The sequence below is a fragment of the Eumetopias jubatus genome, unplaced genomic scaffold, assembly GCF_037043125.1.
Source record: "Eumetopias jubatus isolate StellerSeaLion01/CBP00866 unplaced genomic scaffold, mEumJub1_p1.0 scaffold_12, whole genome shotgun sequence".
In the NCBI taxonomy this organism is placed as follows: domain Eukaryota; kingdom Metazoa; phylum Chordata; class Mammalia; order Carnivora; family Otariidae; genus Eumetopias; species Eumetopias jubatus.
In genome coordinates this window covers 95,215,500-95,228,253 of record NW_028274818.1, presented here as the reverse complement: position 1 = coordinate 95,228,253, position 12,754 = coordinate 95,215,500, and the positions used below count along the sequence as shown (strand labels likewise).

Genomic DNA, 12,754 nt, shown 5'->3' with positions numbered 1-12,754 from the left:
CTCCTTCCATGGAATGAGAATCAGGTTGCTAAGAGATGGCCTACTGACTTCAATGAAGCTGTTTTGTGATTTTCATTTCTAATAAATAAATTTGGCCCAACATGTATCCATTTCCATTCTCTTGTTCTTTATCTAGGCTCACGCAGTGGGCCATTCAGATCTAGTGTCTCAGAGCACTATGCTCTGCTTTAACCTGGGAAGTCTGGAGGATATCTTGTGACTGTGGGGAAGTGTCATCCACAGGGCCCTCTTGAAATTTGGTTTCAGAACTGTATTGATATCAGGAAACGTAATGCATTTGAAGGTTGCAAGCAGTGAATGTGTGTGTAGGTTTGTCCAGAGGATTTTAGGGTGTGCCGACCTCATTTCTTGGGTAAGGGGAAAAATTTAGAAGTCTCACTACAGATTACTCTTCCTCGATTTTAACTGTGGATTACCAGCCCTGTTCATATATATACATTCCTATACTCTTGCTGATATTCCTTTTTTTTTTTGATAAAATGTTCAATATTTCATTAGTTGAGTATATCACCCAGTGCTCTTTATATCACGTGCCCTATTTAATGCCCATCACCCAGTTACCCCATCTCCCTACCAACACCCTTTCCCCAACCCTCACTTTGTTTCCTGGAGTCGAGTCTCATAGGGTTTGTCTCCCTCTCTGATTTCTTCCCATTCAGTTCCCCCCACCCCTAATTTCCTCCGCACCATTTCTAATGTTCCACATGAGTGAAAGCATATGATAATTGTCGTTCTCTGATGGACTTATTGTCACTTAGGATAATCCCGCCAGTTCTATCCATGTTGCTGCAAATGGTAGGTATCCATCTTTTCTGATGGCTGAGTAATATTCCATTGTGTATAAGAACCATAACTTCTTTATCCCTTCATCTGTTGAAGGACATCTCAGCTCCTTCCAGTTTGGATATTGTGGACATTGATGCTATGAACATTGGGGTGCATGTGCCCCTTCTTTTGATGAGATTTATCTTTAAGATAAATGCGTAGTAGCACAATTCCTGGGTCATACGGTAGCTCTATTTTTAACATCTTGAGGAAACTTTGCTGTGCAGAAGCTTTTTATCTTGATGAAGTCCCAATAGTTCCTTTTTTGTTTTTCCCTCCCCCTACCTTTAGAGATGCACTTTGCAAGATGTTGCCTTGTCCAAGATCGAAGAGGTTGCTGCCTGTGTCCTCCTCCAGGATTTTAATGGTGTCAGAGATCCCATTTACAATTGCACCAAAAGCCATAAAGATGCCCAGGAATAAGCCTAACCCAAAATATAAGGGATTTGTACTCTAGAATCTGCAGAACACTGATGAAAGAAATTGAGGAAGACAAAGAGATGGAGAAACATTCCATGTTCATGAATCACAACAGTAAACATTGTTAAAATGTCTATGCTTTGCAGAGCAGTCTACACATTCAATGCACCCCTAGTCACTACACCACTGACATTCTTCACAGAGCTGAAACAATCCTAAAATGTGTATGGAAACAAAAAACACTCAAATCGCCAGTAGTACTGTACAGAAAAAGACACGTAGGTCAATAGAACAGAATAGAGAGCCCAGAAATGGACCCTTAACCCCATGGTCAACGAGTCTTCGACAAAGCACTAAAGAATAGCCAATGGAATATTGTCTTATTCTCAGTTCTCTTCAATAAATGTTGCTGGGAAAATTGGACAGCCACATGCTGAAGAATGAATCTGGACCATTCTCTTACACATTATGCAAAGATGCACTCAAAATGGATGAAAGACCTCAATGTGAGACAGAAAACCATCAAAATCCTAGAGGAGAACACAGGTCATAAGCTCTTCAACCTCGGCTGCATCAACTTCTTGCAAGACACGTCTCTAAAGGCAAGGGAAACAAAAACAAAAATGAACTATTTGGTCTTCATCAAGATAAAATCTTTTGCACAGCAAAGAAAAGAGTCAACGAAACTAAAAGGCAACCTATGGAATTGGAGCAGGTATTTGCAGAGGACATCAGATCTATATGGAACTTCTCAAACTGAACACCCAAAAAATCTAGTCAAGAAAAAGGCAGAAGACATGAACAGACACTTCTCCAAATAAAACATACAAGTCCCAACAGACACTTGAAAACATGCTCCACATCACTTGCCATCAGATACCACATTACACCCGTCAGAATGGCTTAAATTAACACGAGAGCAAACAACAAAAGTTAGCAAGGATGTGGAGAAAGGGAAACGCTCTTACACTGTTGGGAATGCAAGCTGGTACAGACACACTGGAAAACAGCATGGAGGTTCCTCGAGACTTTAAAAATAGAGCTCCCTTATGACCTGGCAAGTGCACTACTAGATAATTACCTTAAATTTGCAGATGTTGTGAAAAAAACAGACACATGCAACCCAATGTTCATAGATAGCATCCGCATAGCGTCCACAATAGCCAGACTGAGGAAGGACACAAGACATCCTTTAACAGATGAAAGTATAACAAATATTTGGTTCATATATACAATGGAATATTACTCAGACCATTGGCAGTGATATGGATAGAACTGGACGGTATTATGCTAAATGAAATAAGTCATTCAGAGAATGACAATTATATGGGGCCCCTAAGATGTGGAATATAAGGAATAGTGCAGAGGACAACAGGAAAAGGGGGGGAAACCTCAATGGGAAGAAACCAAAGGAGAAAAGCCATGACACCTATCCTCTTTAGTCCGGGAAACAAACAGGCTTGTGCAAAGGGAGGTGGGTGGGTGGATTGGGTAACTGGATAATAGGCTTATTAAGGAAGGTGCGTGATGAGATAGATGAGCAGGGGGTGTAATACGCAAGCAGAGATTCTTTGAACCTCTATTGAAACTAGTGATGTACTATGTGTTGGCTAATTGAATTTAAATTTTAAAAAGGGAAAGAAGACGTTAGTTCAAAGACTTTCTATACAGTGTTCTTTTTTAGAGTTAAGTATTTGGCACTTTCCCTAAGTTTCCACACGTAAATTTTTGAAAACGCTATTACCTTCATGAAAAAAGATGAAGGTTGAAAGTTGCATTCAGCAGAGCCTTCTCAGAGTTAAATATATGTCACTTTCCTTACGCTTTCACGCGTACTTTTATAAAAACGTTTCTATCTTCATGAAAGATGTTAGTTGAAAGTTGCATTCTACACAGACTTGTTTCTCAGAGTCAAGCATACGGAACTCTCTTTATACTTTCACACATAATTTTTGAAAATAGTTCTATCTTCCTGAAGGAAGATGTACATTGAAAGACAGTTTCCATACAGTGTTCATTCTTAAGGAACTATATGACACTTTTCTTATACTGCCGCACAGGCATTTGAAAGTGCTTCTGTCTTCAGGAAAGAAGATATTATTTGAAAGATGGTTCCTCCAAGATGTTTGAGTTAAGTATGCTTCCACACATACATTTGAAAATGCTTCTTTCTTCACGAAACAAGCTGTTGGCTGGAAGATGCGTTCTACGGTCACCTGGATGACTTAGTGGGTTGAGGGTCTGCCTTTGGCTTGGGTCATGATTCCAGGTGCTGAGACTGAGGCCAATGTCGTGCTCTCCGCTCAGGTGGAAACCTTCTTCTGATTGGAAATCAGGAAATCTCCTGCATGGAAATAGGTTTTTTTCTAATGTGTGTTTGGAAGCATAAGGAAAGTGCAGTATACTTAATTCAATGAAACAACACTGTGTAGAAAATGTCTTTCAAATGACTTCATGAAGATAGAAGCGTTTTCAAACGTATCTGTGGAAATATAAGAAATTTGCATTATTTAACTCATTAAAACCGCACTGCAGCACTGTGTAGAAATCATCTTCCAACTAATATCAATAATGAAGATAGAAGCCTTATCATATGCATGGATGGATGCATAAAGAAAGTGCCAGAGACCTGACTCATTGAAACGATGTTGTGTAGAAAGCATCTTCCAAATAAAATCTTTGGGTTTAAGGCTCTTGTGACTCACAGCTACAAGGGGCAGCCAGATTATCAGTAATCTGCTGCAGTCTCTGCGCTCTGCTCAGTTCAGGGCAAGAAAAGCTGGCAACTGGTAGGCACACAGAGGTTTAAGCCTATTGTGGCTCACACACAAAAGTTGAGTGGTTTTCTGCCCTCTGGGCTCCCCTCCAACCCTGATGCTGAGCTCTGCTCAATGGCTCCAGGCTGACCTTTTGTCTTTGGAGAGGTTAAGTAGGCTCTTTCAAATGCCCTCGAGGAAGGGGAGCAATCTCTCGTGTGCTACCCAGGGGACCTCGCCCTGACTTATTGTGTGGTCAAATCTTCTGCCTTCCTTCTAACTTCCTCCCACTCCTTGACTTTTTTCTGTGAATGGGGTTTCCTCCCCTTCCTGGCCTTGAGGTTTCCCAATTCCCCCAACTCAGGGCTCTGAAGCTCTCTTTTGCCAAAATCCTTGGCTCCAGTTGCACAGATTGTTTCCTTACACCTCTGATCCACTTCCTAGTTGTACAAAATAGTTTAGCATTGATCTAGTTGAAATCGGAATGAAGAGTCCCCCTACAACACCGCCATCTTGGATAGGTAGCTCAAAAAAACTTCTATGTTCTTGAAAGGAAGAAGATACTTAGGCACACACTAAACACAAATTCCGTTTCAAGGAGTTAAGCATATGCTTTTTTCCCCTAATGCTCATACACATAAATTTAAAAATATATATATCTTTCTTTCTATTAAGTTCAAATAGCCAACATATAATACATCATTAGTTTTTGGTGCAGTGTATTCATTCATTGTGTATAACACACAGTGCTCATCTCATCACTTTTCCTCCTTAATCCCCATCACCCAGTTAACGCATCCCCCAACCCACCTCCCTTTACACAACCTTCAGTTTGTTCCTCGGAGTCAAAAGTCTCATGGTTTGTCTACCTCTCTGATTTCTTCCTAGTTTTCCTTCCCTCCCTTACGATCCTCTGTGCTATTTCTTATAGTCTAATATGAATGAAACTGTATGATGATTGTCTTTCTCTGCCAGAATTATTTCACCTAACTTAATACCCTCAAGTACCAGTCCACATCAATGCAAATCGACATCCTTTCTGATAACTAATATTCCATTGTATATATGACCACATCTTCTTTGTCCATTCACCCGTTAAAGGACATGAATTCTTTAAGTTTTCCTTTAATTTCCTGGTTGACCCATTCATTCTTTGGCAGGATGTTTGTTAACCTCCAAGTGTTTGCGTTCCTTCCAAATTTTTCCTTTTGGTTGAGTTCCAGTTTCAAATCACTGTGGTCTGTAATTATGCAAGTAATAATCTCAGTCTTTTGGTATCGGTTGAGACCTGATACGTGACCCAGTATGCGGTCTATTCTGGAGACAGTTCCGTGTGCTCTTTGGAAGAATGAGTATATACTGTTGTTTTAGGATGGAATGCTCTGTGTGTCTATGTTCTGTGTCTATCTACAAAGTCCAACCCATCCAACTTGTCCTTCAAAGCTCTTGTTTCTTCGTGGATCTCCTGCTTAGATGATCTGTCCATTGCTGTGAGTGGAGTGTTAAAGTCTCACACAATTAAGGTATTAGCGATATGATTCTTTATTTCGGGTATTAGTTGGTTTATGTAAATTGGCCGCTCCCATGTTGGGGCATAGATATTTACAATTGTTAGATTTTCTTGTTGGATAGACCTTTTTAAGTATAGTAAGGTGTCCTTCCACATCTCTTACACTAAGTCTGGCTAAGGAAAGGGGTAGGTTATCCCCCAGAGACACGGAGACAGCCTTACAGTGTTGAAGGCCTGGACAAGCCCCCAGGGACTATGCCTGTATATTCAGATGTCCATCTCCTGAGCTCATTGTCCTGAGACTTTATGATATTTCGCTATATTCCTGGAGAGATTTGGCCTGAAATCTGGTGAGATTTGGGTCAAGATGTCAGGAGATGTGGCCTGAGAACCTGCGAGCATACTCCATGATTTCCTGCAATCAGGAAAAGGGACGAGGTGGCTTCATTCTGTGGGTGGCGAGTTCAAACAAACTGTCCTGAATTGCCAAAAGCCTCAGAAAGCATCTAGGGAGGCCTTCTGTGTGTTCAGATGAGTCAGCTCCAAGGCCTGTTGTCTCTTCCTGAACATATGGCCCTCCTGTTGCTATGGCTCCCTAGATAGTGTCAGTGTGGGACTTGGAGGAACATATATCCCCTATTTCAGTGCTCCACATTGGCCCCCACATCACTGAGGATGACGAACATGGAGAAGCAAGACAATTTGTGTATTTTTGCTGTTGGTGTCTGGGGGGTGTTTGTAGCATGCCAGGTCTATCCAACACAGGGGTCCCGTTCCAGGAATTACCCAGGGCTACCTATGATGAGGTACTTGCCTCGAATCTAGGGAGTGTCAACCCCTGCCAAGTTCCCCAGAGATTTCCCTCCAGATCTTGTGAGACCACTGGAATTTCTTTTTCCCCAAATGTCCAGATTGTTAAGAGATTGTGCTAGCCACTTCATTCTCAATATTATCCCATTGATGTCTTCATGAGGCACTTTGGCTCTCCTTGTGGCCTTTTCCTTTTATTTGCTATTTTTAAAAATTGATTTGATCTAGGGGGCAATTCAGAAAAAGTAAATCAGAACCATATTTTCTGCTTTCATCTTGGGAGTCTGGTAGAGTTCTTCGGACTGTGCAATACCTTGGACCACAGGGCCCCGTGATGTTGTTTCAGAACTCTGTGGACATCATGAAACCTAGGACATTTAAATGTGCCCACCAGAGAATATGTGTAGGTTGGGCTATAGGTTATGGAAAGGAGCTAGTGTCATTCCTGGGGCAAGGAGAAATTAAGTTAGACATACCCATCCCAAATTTATTTGGTTCCCATTTGAAATGTAGGACTTTTTGTTCTTCTTGAAGCAATTAAAGAACATTGCCTCCATGCATAAATTTTCATCTCTGTGCTCTTTTATTCAAACTAAGTTCTTCCTCAAAGCATTGAATGCTAGTATTCCTAGAGTAATATTTTCTGATTTAAACTGGAGAATCCGAGTAAGTCCTTGGACTCTGAGACAGGTTGGTGTCACAGGGCTTCTTGTAATTTGGCTTCAGAACATTGTTGACATCAGGGAGGCTAAGGCCTTTGAAGGACTTCAAAATTTGTGTGTAGGCTCGGGCAGAGGTTTTGAGAAGGAGCTTGCCTCATTTCTCGGGCAAGGGGAGATTAACTTAGACACTTCACTCCCAGGTAACTCTCATTTTTCTCTTGAATTGTTCCTTGATGCCATTTCCATCCTCTTGCTGTTTTTGTAGCTAGCTTGGTTCATATTTGGGTGATATGGTTGGCATCACACAACAAATACCCAGTGTTGTGGCATGTGCCTACTCAGATCCTGTGCTATGTGAGAGCAATACATGTCTGATAGCGAAAAGGAAAGTTTTCCCCTTTTGCCTCTGACAGCTAGGTTCTTGTCCTGATCTTTTATTTTTTTAAGATTTTATTTATTTATTTATTTGAGAGAGAGAATGAGATAGAGAGCATGAGAGGGGGGCAGGTCAGAGGGAGAAGCAGACTCCCCGCTGAGCGGGGAGCCCGATGTGGGACTCGATCCCGGGACTCCAGGATCATGACCTGAGCCGAAGGCAGTCGCTTAACCAACTGAGCCACCCAAGTGCCCTTGTCCTGCTCCTTTAAATGCTGTGATTGGTAGCCAGCTTGTCTCCCTCCCCCTGGATGACAGATGCATTCATTCTGAAGAGCAGACAGTTCACAAATGTACAGAATTTTCCAGGACCTATTCAGGGTAAAAAGCTCTCTTTCAAGGAACACCAGTGCCCATTTCCAAACACATCATCAGGGGGAAGAACCAATCTGCTAAATCTCTTCTGGTTTTCTTTCCACTGATGGAAAAGCTGGAGAAACAACCAAAACCAGCTGTTTGCCCTCTCTTGGTGAAGGAATAATGAAGGACTCTTGCTTACCTGGCTCCCAGGTGTAGCCAGTGGAGGTTTCCCATTGCCCAAGCCAACAGGCCATTTTTATTCTTGAAACTGCCAGCTTGCTACGAGACTTTCCCAGACACTTCATTCTCAACATGATTTCATTCTCATCTCTAAGAAAGTCCTTCATTTCCACTCTGTCCACTTCCATTGCTTCTCTTTTTTCCAAACTAGGTTCTCCAGCATAAAAGCATCACAGTCAGTCAGGGGAGGGAGGCAGCCTGGCTACCCAGCAGCACATCAACCCAAGGCAGTCACACAACAAGCTCAAGGACAAAACAGCCAACTGTTTTTTTGCGGGGGAAGACAATAATACTCTCATTTCGCATAGGACCAGAGAGGAATTCACCAGTAATCCCTAGTGGGTGGCTGTGAGTAAAAGCACCTCCCAGCCTATATGTGATCTAGGTCTTGGATCAGCAAGAAAATCAGCAATAGTATAGGAATGTATATAAGCAGGGCCTGTAATCTACATTTAAAATTGTAGTGGGATAAGCGTCTGGAGGAGGCGCGCTCGGCGCGGTCGGGGAGGAAGTCCGGAGCGAGGGGCCCCAGTGCCGCCGCCGCCGCCCCCGCCTGCCACCTGTCCAGCCTGGGAGCCCGCGGCGCCGGCGGCGGCCGCCGATGGAGTTCACTTGAGCTGGGAGCCGGCGGGAGAGGCAGGCGCCCGCGAGCGGAGCGCGGGCGGGAGCCCAGCCAGCCCCGGGCGCTCCCCGCCGCCCGCCCTCCGCCCGCGAGCTCCGGCCAGGAGGCGCCGTCGGCCCCGCGCAGCCCACCCGGCGCCCCGGCCGCTGCAGCCCTCCGGCGCCGCGCCCGGAGAGATCGGCCCCGAATAAAGACTCCCGGAGCGTCGGCCTCCAGCGCCTCGGCGGCGGCGGCGGGACTAGGACCAGTCGGGCCGCGGCGCTGCTGGAGAGGCGGGACCGGCAGTCCGGGAGCCCGAGGCGGCCGCCGGGGAGAAGCCGCCTCCGCCGCCGCCGCCGCCGCCGCGCGCCCTCCTCCTCCTCCTCCTCCTCCCTCTCCCTCCTCCCTCCCTCCGCACATGGTCTCCTTTGTCCTGTCGCCGCCGCCGCCGCCTCGCTCTTAGCTCCGCGCGCCGCGGCCGCGGCTCGGGCCGCTCCTCTCCGCCTCACCCGGCCGCCGGCCCGCCCGGGAACGCTGCTCGGGTCCCCGCCGTGCCCGGCCGACCCGCGCGCCGCAGGAGCGGCCCGGAGGCAACGGGCGGGCGCGGACCGGGCGCTCCCCCAGCCGCCCGCCGCCCGCGCCCGGCCTCGGCCGCGCTGGATGTGTGCGCGGCGCTGGCGCTCGGCCGCCGCCGGCTGCTGCTCTCGTACGGATTTGGGTCCCGTGCATCCGCTTTCAGACTTTCGCGAGGAACCGAGGAGAGACTTGCGGACGCAGCCCGGTCGGAGTTGGGCGTTTTCTCTTCGTGTGTTTGGCTGGTTTTTACCCTGGTCTCTGCCGATCCCCCATCGTGAGTCCTGCTAAGGAACCAAACCACGAACTTGGGGCTGACAGGACCGCTTAACCCTTTGCAACCAGGCATCAGATGCCAGCTCTGAAAAACTCTTCAATACTGTTATTGTAAACAAAGATCCGGAGTTAGGTGTTGTCACGCTCCCGGAACATGACAGCCAGGATGCAGGGCCGATTGTCCCCAAGATATCGGGTCTAGAGAGAAGCCAGGAGAAGAGCCAGGACTGTTGCCAAGAGCCGATCTTTGAGCCCTTGGTGCTTAAAGACCCCTGCCCTCAGGTCCCTCAGCCGCTGCCCCAGGCCCAGGCGGAGCCCCAGCCACGAGCTCCTTCTCCAGACCCCGACCTGGTGCAGCGCACAGAGGCCCCGCCTCAGCCCCCACGTCCAAGCACACAGCCACCACAGGCGCCCCCAGAGGCCGAGCTTCAGCCCGCCCCTCAGCCTCCAGTGCAGAGGCCACCGAGGCCGCAGTCCCCTGCCCAGCTCCTCCACCAGAGCCTCCCGCCCGTGCAGGCCCACCCCTCGTCCCAGAGCCTCTCCCAGCCATTGTCAGCCTACAACAGCTTTAGCTTAAGCCTCAACAGCTTAATCAGTAGCAGAAGCGGCACTCCAGGGAAGACAGCCCGCCCCTCCTCACATCTCTCATCGCCCCTCGGCCTCCCCGTTCCCCCTCGCACTGCCCAACCACAGGCCCCTGCACAGCTTCACGCCCACCCTCCAGCCCCCCGCACACTCACATCACCCCAATATGTTTGCCCCTCCCACGGCTTTGCCTCCTCCACTGCCTCTGACTTCAGGGAGTCTGCAGGTCCCCGGACACCCAGCCGGAAGCACTTACTCAGAACAAGACATCTTGCGACAGGACCTGAACACGTGTTTTCTGGCCTCTCAGAGCGCTGACCGTGGGGCGTCCCTGGGCCCTCCGCCCTACCTGCAGACCGAGTTCCACCAGCACCAGCACCAGCATCAGCACACGCACCAGCACACCTTCACGCCGTACCCCCGCCCCCGCCATCCCGCCCACCGCCATCATGCGGACGCCAGCACCTCCCATGCTCTTCCGTTCCTACCCTCCTGCAGTATGGGGCATCCCCCCTATGATCCCACCCACTGGCCCTTTTGGTTTCACTACAAGGAGCATTTCAGCCGAAGACATCCAACCTTATCGATGTTGCTGCTCGACCCGGGACAGTCCCACACACTCTGTTCCAAAAGGACCCGAGGTTGACAGATCATTTCAGACCTATGTTAAGGAAACCAGGGAAGTGGTGTGCTGTGCATGTTCACATCGCCTGGCAGATCTACCACCACAAACAGAAAGTCAAGAAACAAATGCAGTCAGACCCACATAAGCTGGACTTCGGATTGAAACCCGAGTTCCTGAGCCGCCCCCCGGGTCCCAGCCTCCTTGGAGCCATCCACCACCCCCATGACCTGGCCCGGCCTTCAACTTTGTTCTCTGCTGCTGAGCCTTTTAACCGACTGTCTACATTCACTGGCCTCACAGCTGTTGGTGGCAATGCCTTCGGAGGACTCGGAATCTCCTTCAGTTACACCCAACTCAATGTTTGGCCACAATGATGGCCCCAGTGTGCAGAACTTTAGCAATCCTCATGAACCCTGGAACCGGCTACACTGAACGCCTCCATCGTTCCCCACCCCTCTGCCCTGGCTGAAGCCAGGGGAGCTGGACCGTAGGGTGCCTGCTGCAGCTCAGGACAGAGATAGAGATGTAGATAAATGAGACTCATCTGTTAGTAAAGATGACAAAGAAAGGGAAAGCGTTGAGAAAAGACACTCCAGCCACCCTTCACCAGCACCTAGCCTCCCGGTGAGCACCCTGGGACATAACTGTAGCTCCACTGAATGAACAGATCAGGGGTCATTTGAACACTGAGGCTCGTGAGAAAGACAAATCCAAAGAGAGGGAGAGAGACCACTTGGAATCCCGCAAGGACCTGACCGCCGACAAGCACAAGGCAAAGGAGAGTCACCTGCCCAAGAAGGACAGCCACGGCCACGAGGGGAGAGCCGTGGGTGAAGAGGCCAAGCAGCTGGCCCGGGTGCCATCGCCCTATGTGTGGACCCCCGTCGTGGAGAGTGCCAGGCCCAACAGCACCTCGGGCCGCGAGGCCCAGCCGCGCAAGAGCGAGCCAGCCTACGAGAACCCCAAGAAGAGCTGGGAGGTCAAGGTGAAGGAGGAGCACAAAGAAGACCACGACCTGCCTCCGGAGGCCCCGCAGACCCACCGGTCTTCGGAGGCGCCTCCTCCAAACTCCTCGTCCAGTGTGCACCTGGGGCCCCTGGCGTCGATGCCCATGACGGTGGGGGTGAGGGGAATTAACCCCAGGAACAGCATCAGCAGCCTGGACAGGACTCGCATGATGACTCCTTTCATAGGCATCAGTCCCATCCCGGGCAGAGATCGGTTCCTGTACCCTTCTTTCCATTGGGACCCCATACGGGACCCTTTGAGGGATCCCTACCGAGAACTTGACATTCACTGGAGAGACCCGCTGGGCAGGGACTTCCTGCTGAGGAACGACCCTCTCCACCAGTAGAGAGACAGCTGTACGAAGCCGATCGCTCCTTCAGGAACAGGGAGCCTCACGACTACAACCATCACCACCACCACCACCACCACCCTCTGTCCGTGCACCCTCGGCGGGAACACGAGCGCGGGGCGCACCTGGACGAGCGGGAGCGCTTGCACATGCTCAGAGAAGACTATGAGCACACGCGGCTCCACTGGGTGCACCCCGCCTCCCTGGACGACCTGCCGCACCCCAGCCTCATCACCCCAGGGCTCTCCAGCATGCACTACCCCCGGATCAGCCCCACAGCGGGACACCAGAACGGACTGCTCAACAAGACCCGTCCGACGGCCGCGCTGAGCGCGCCCCCGCCGCTCATCTCCACGCTGGGGGGCCGCCCCATCTTGCCCCAAAGGACTACTCCTCTGTCGGCAGAGATGAGGGAGAGGCCTCCTTCCCACACTCTGAAGGATATTGAAGCTCGGTAAGGAGAGAAGGACCCGAGAGAGGAAGGAGCTCTACACCAACACGATGCAGACTTGAGAGAGAGAGAGAGAGAGAACGGACCGCTCACAGACTGGGAGCCACGTGCCCCTGCCTCCTCCCCTTGTAAAAAATGTATAGACTCAGTGCAGATTTTGAAATGGTTTTTGTATATTATATGTTGAAATTTTTCAGATCTTTTAGCCAAGTCCTATGTTCTCATGTCCCCAACTCCTTTGGTTTCTCCTATAAAACTTTTTTGATTTGAACCAAAACAGTGAAGATGACAGACACACACCGACGCG

General features: G+C 49.1%; 1 protein-coding gene across 1 annotated transcript; it reads left to right on the top strand.

Annotated features, from left to right (window-relative positions):
* The first annotated feature begins 292 nt into the window (after window positions 1-292).
* LOC114214403 (autism susceptibility gene 2 protein-like) lies at window positions 293-12,454 on the top strand. Its single transcript, XM_028110029.2, is given in 10 exon segments — window positions 293-373; window positions 8,444-8,885; window positions 9,044-9,387; window positions 9,475-10,049; window positions 10,051-10,441; window positions 10,443-10,556; window positions 10,558-10,971; window positions 10,973-11,299; window positions 11,301-11,988; window positions 11,991-12,454. Coding segments are annotated over 10 exon segments (3,840 nt in total).
* The last annotated feature ends 300 nt before the right edge of the window (window positions 12,455-12,754 follow it).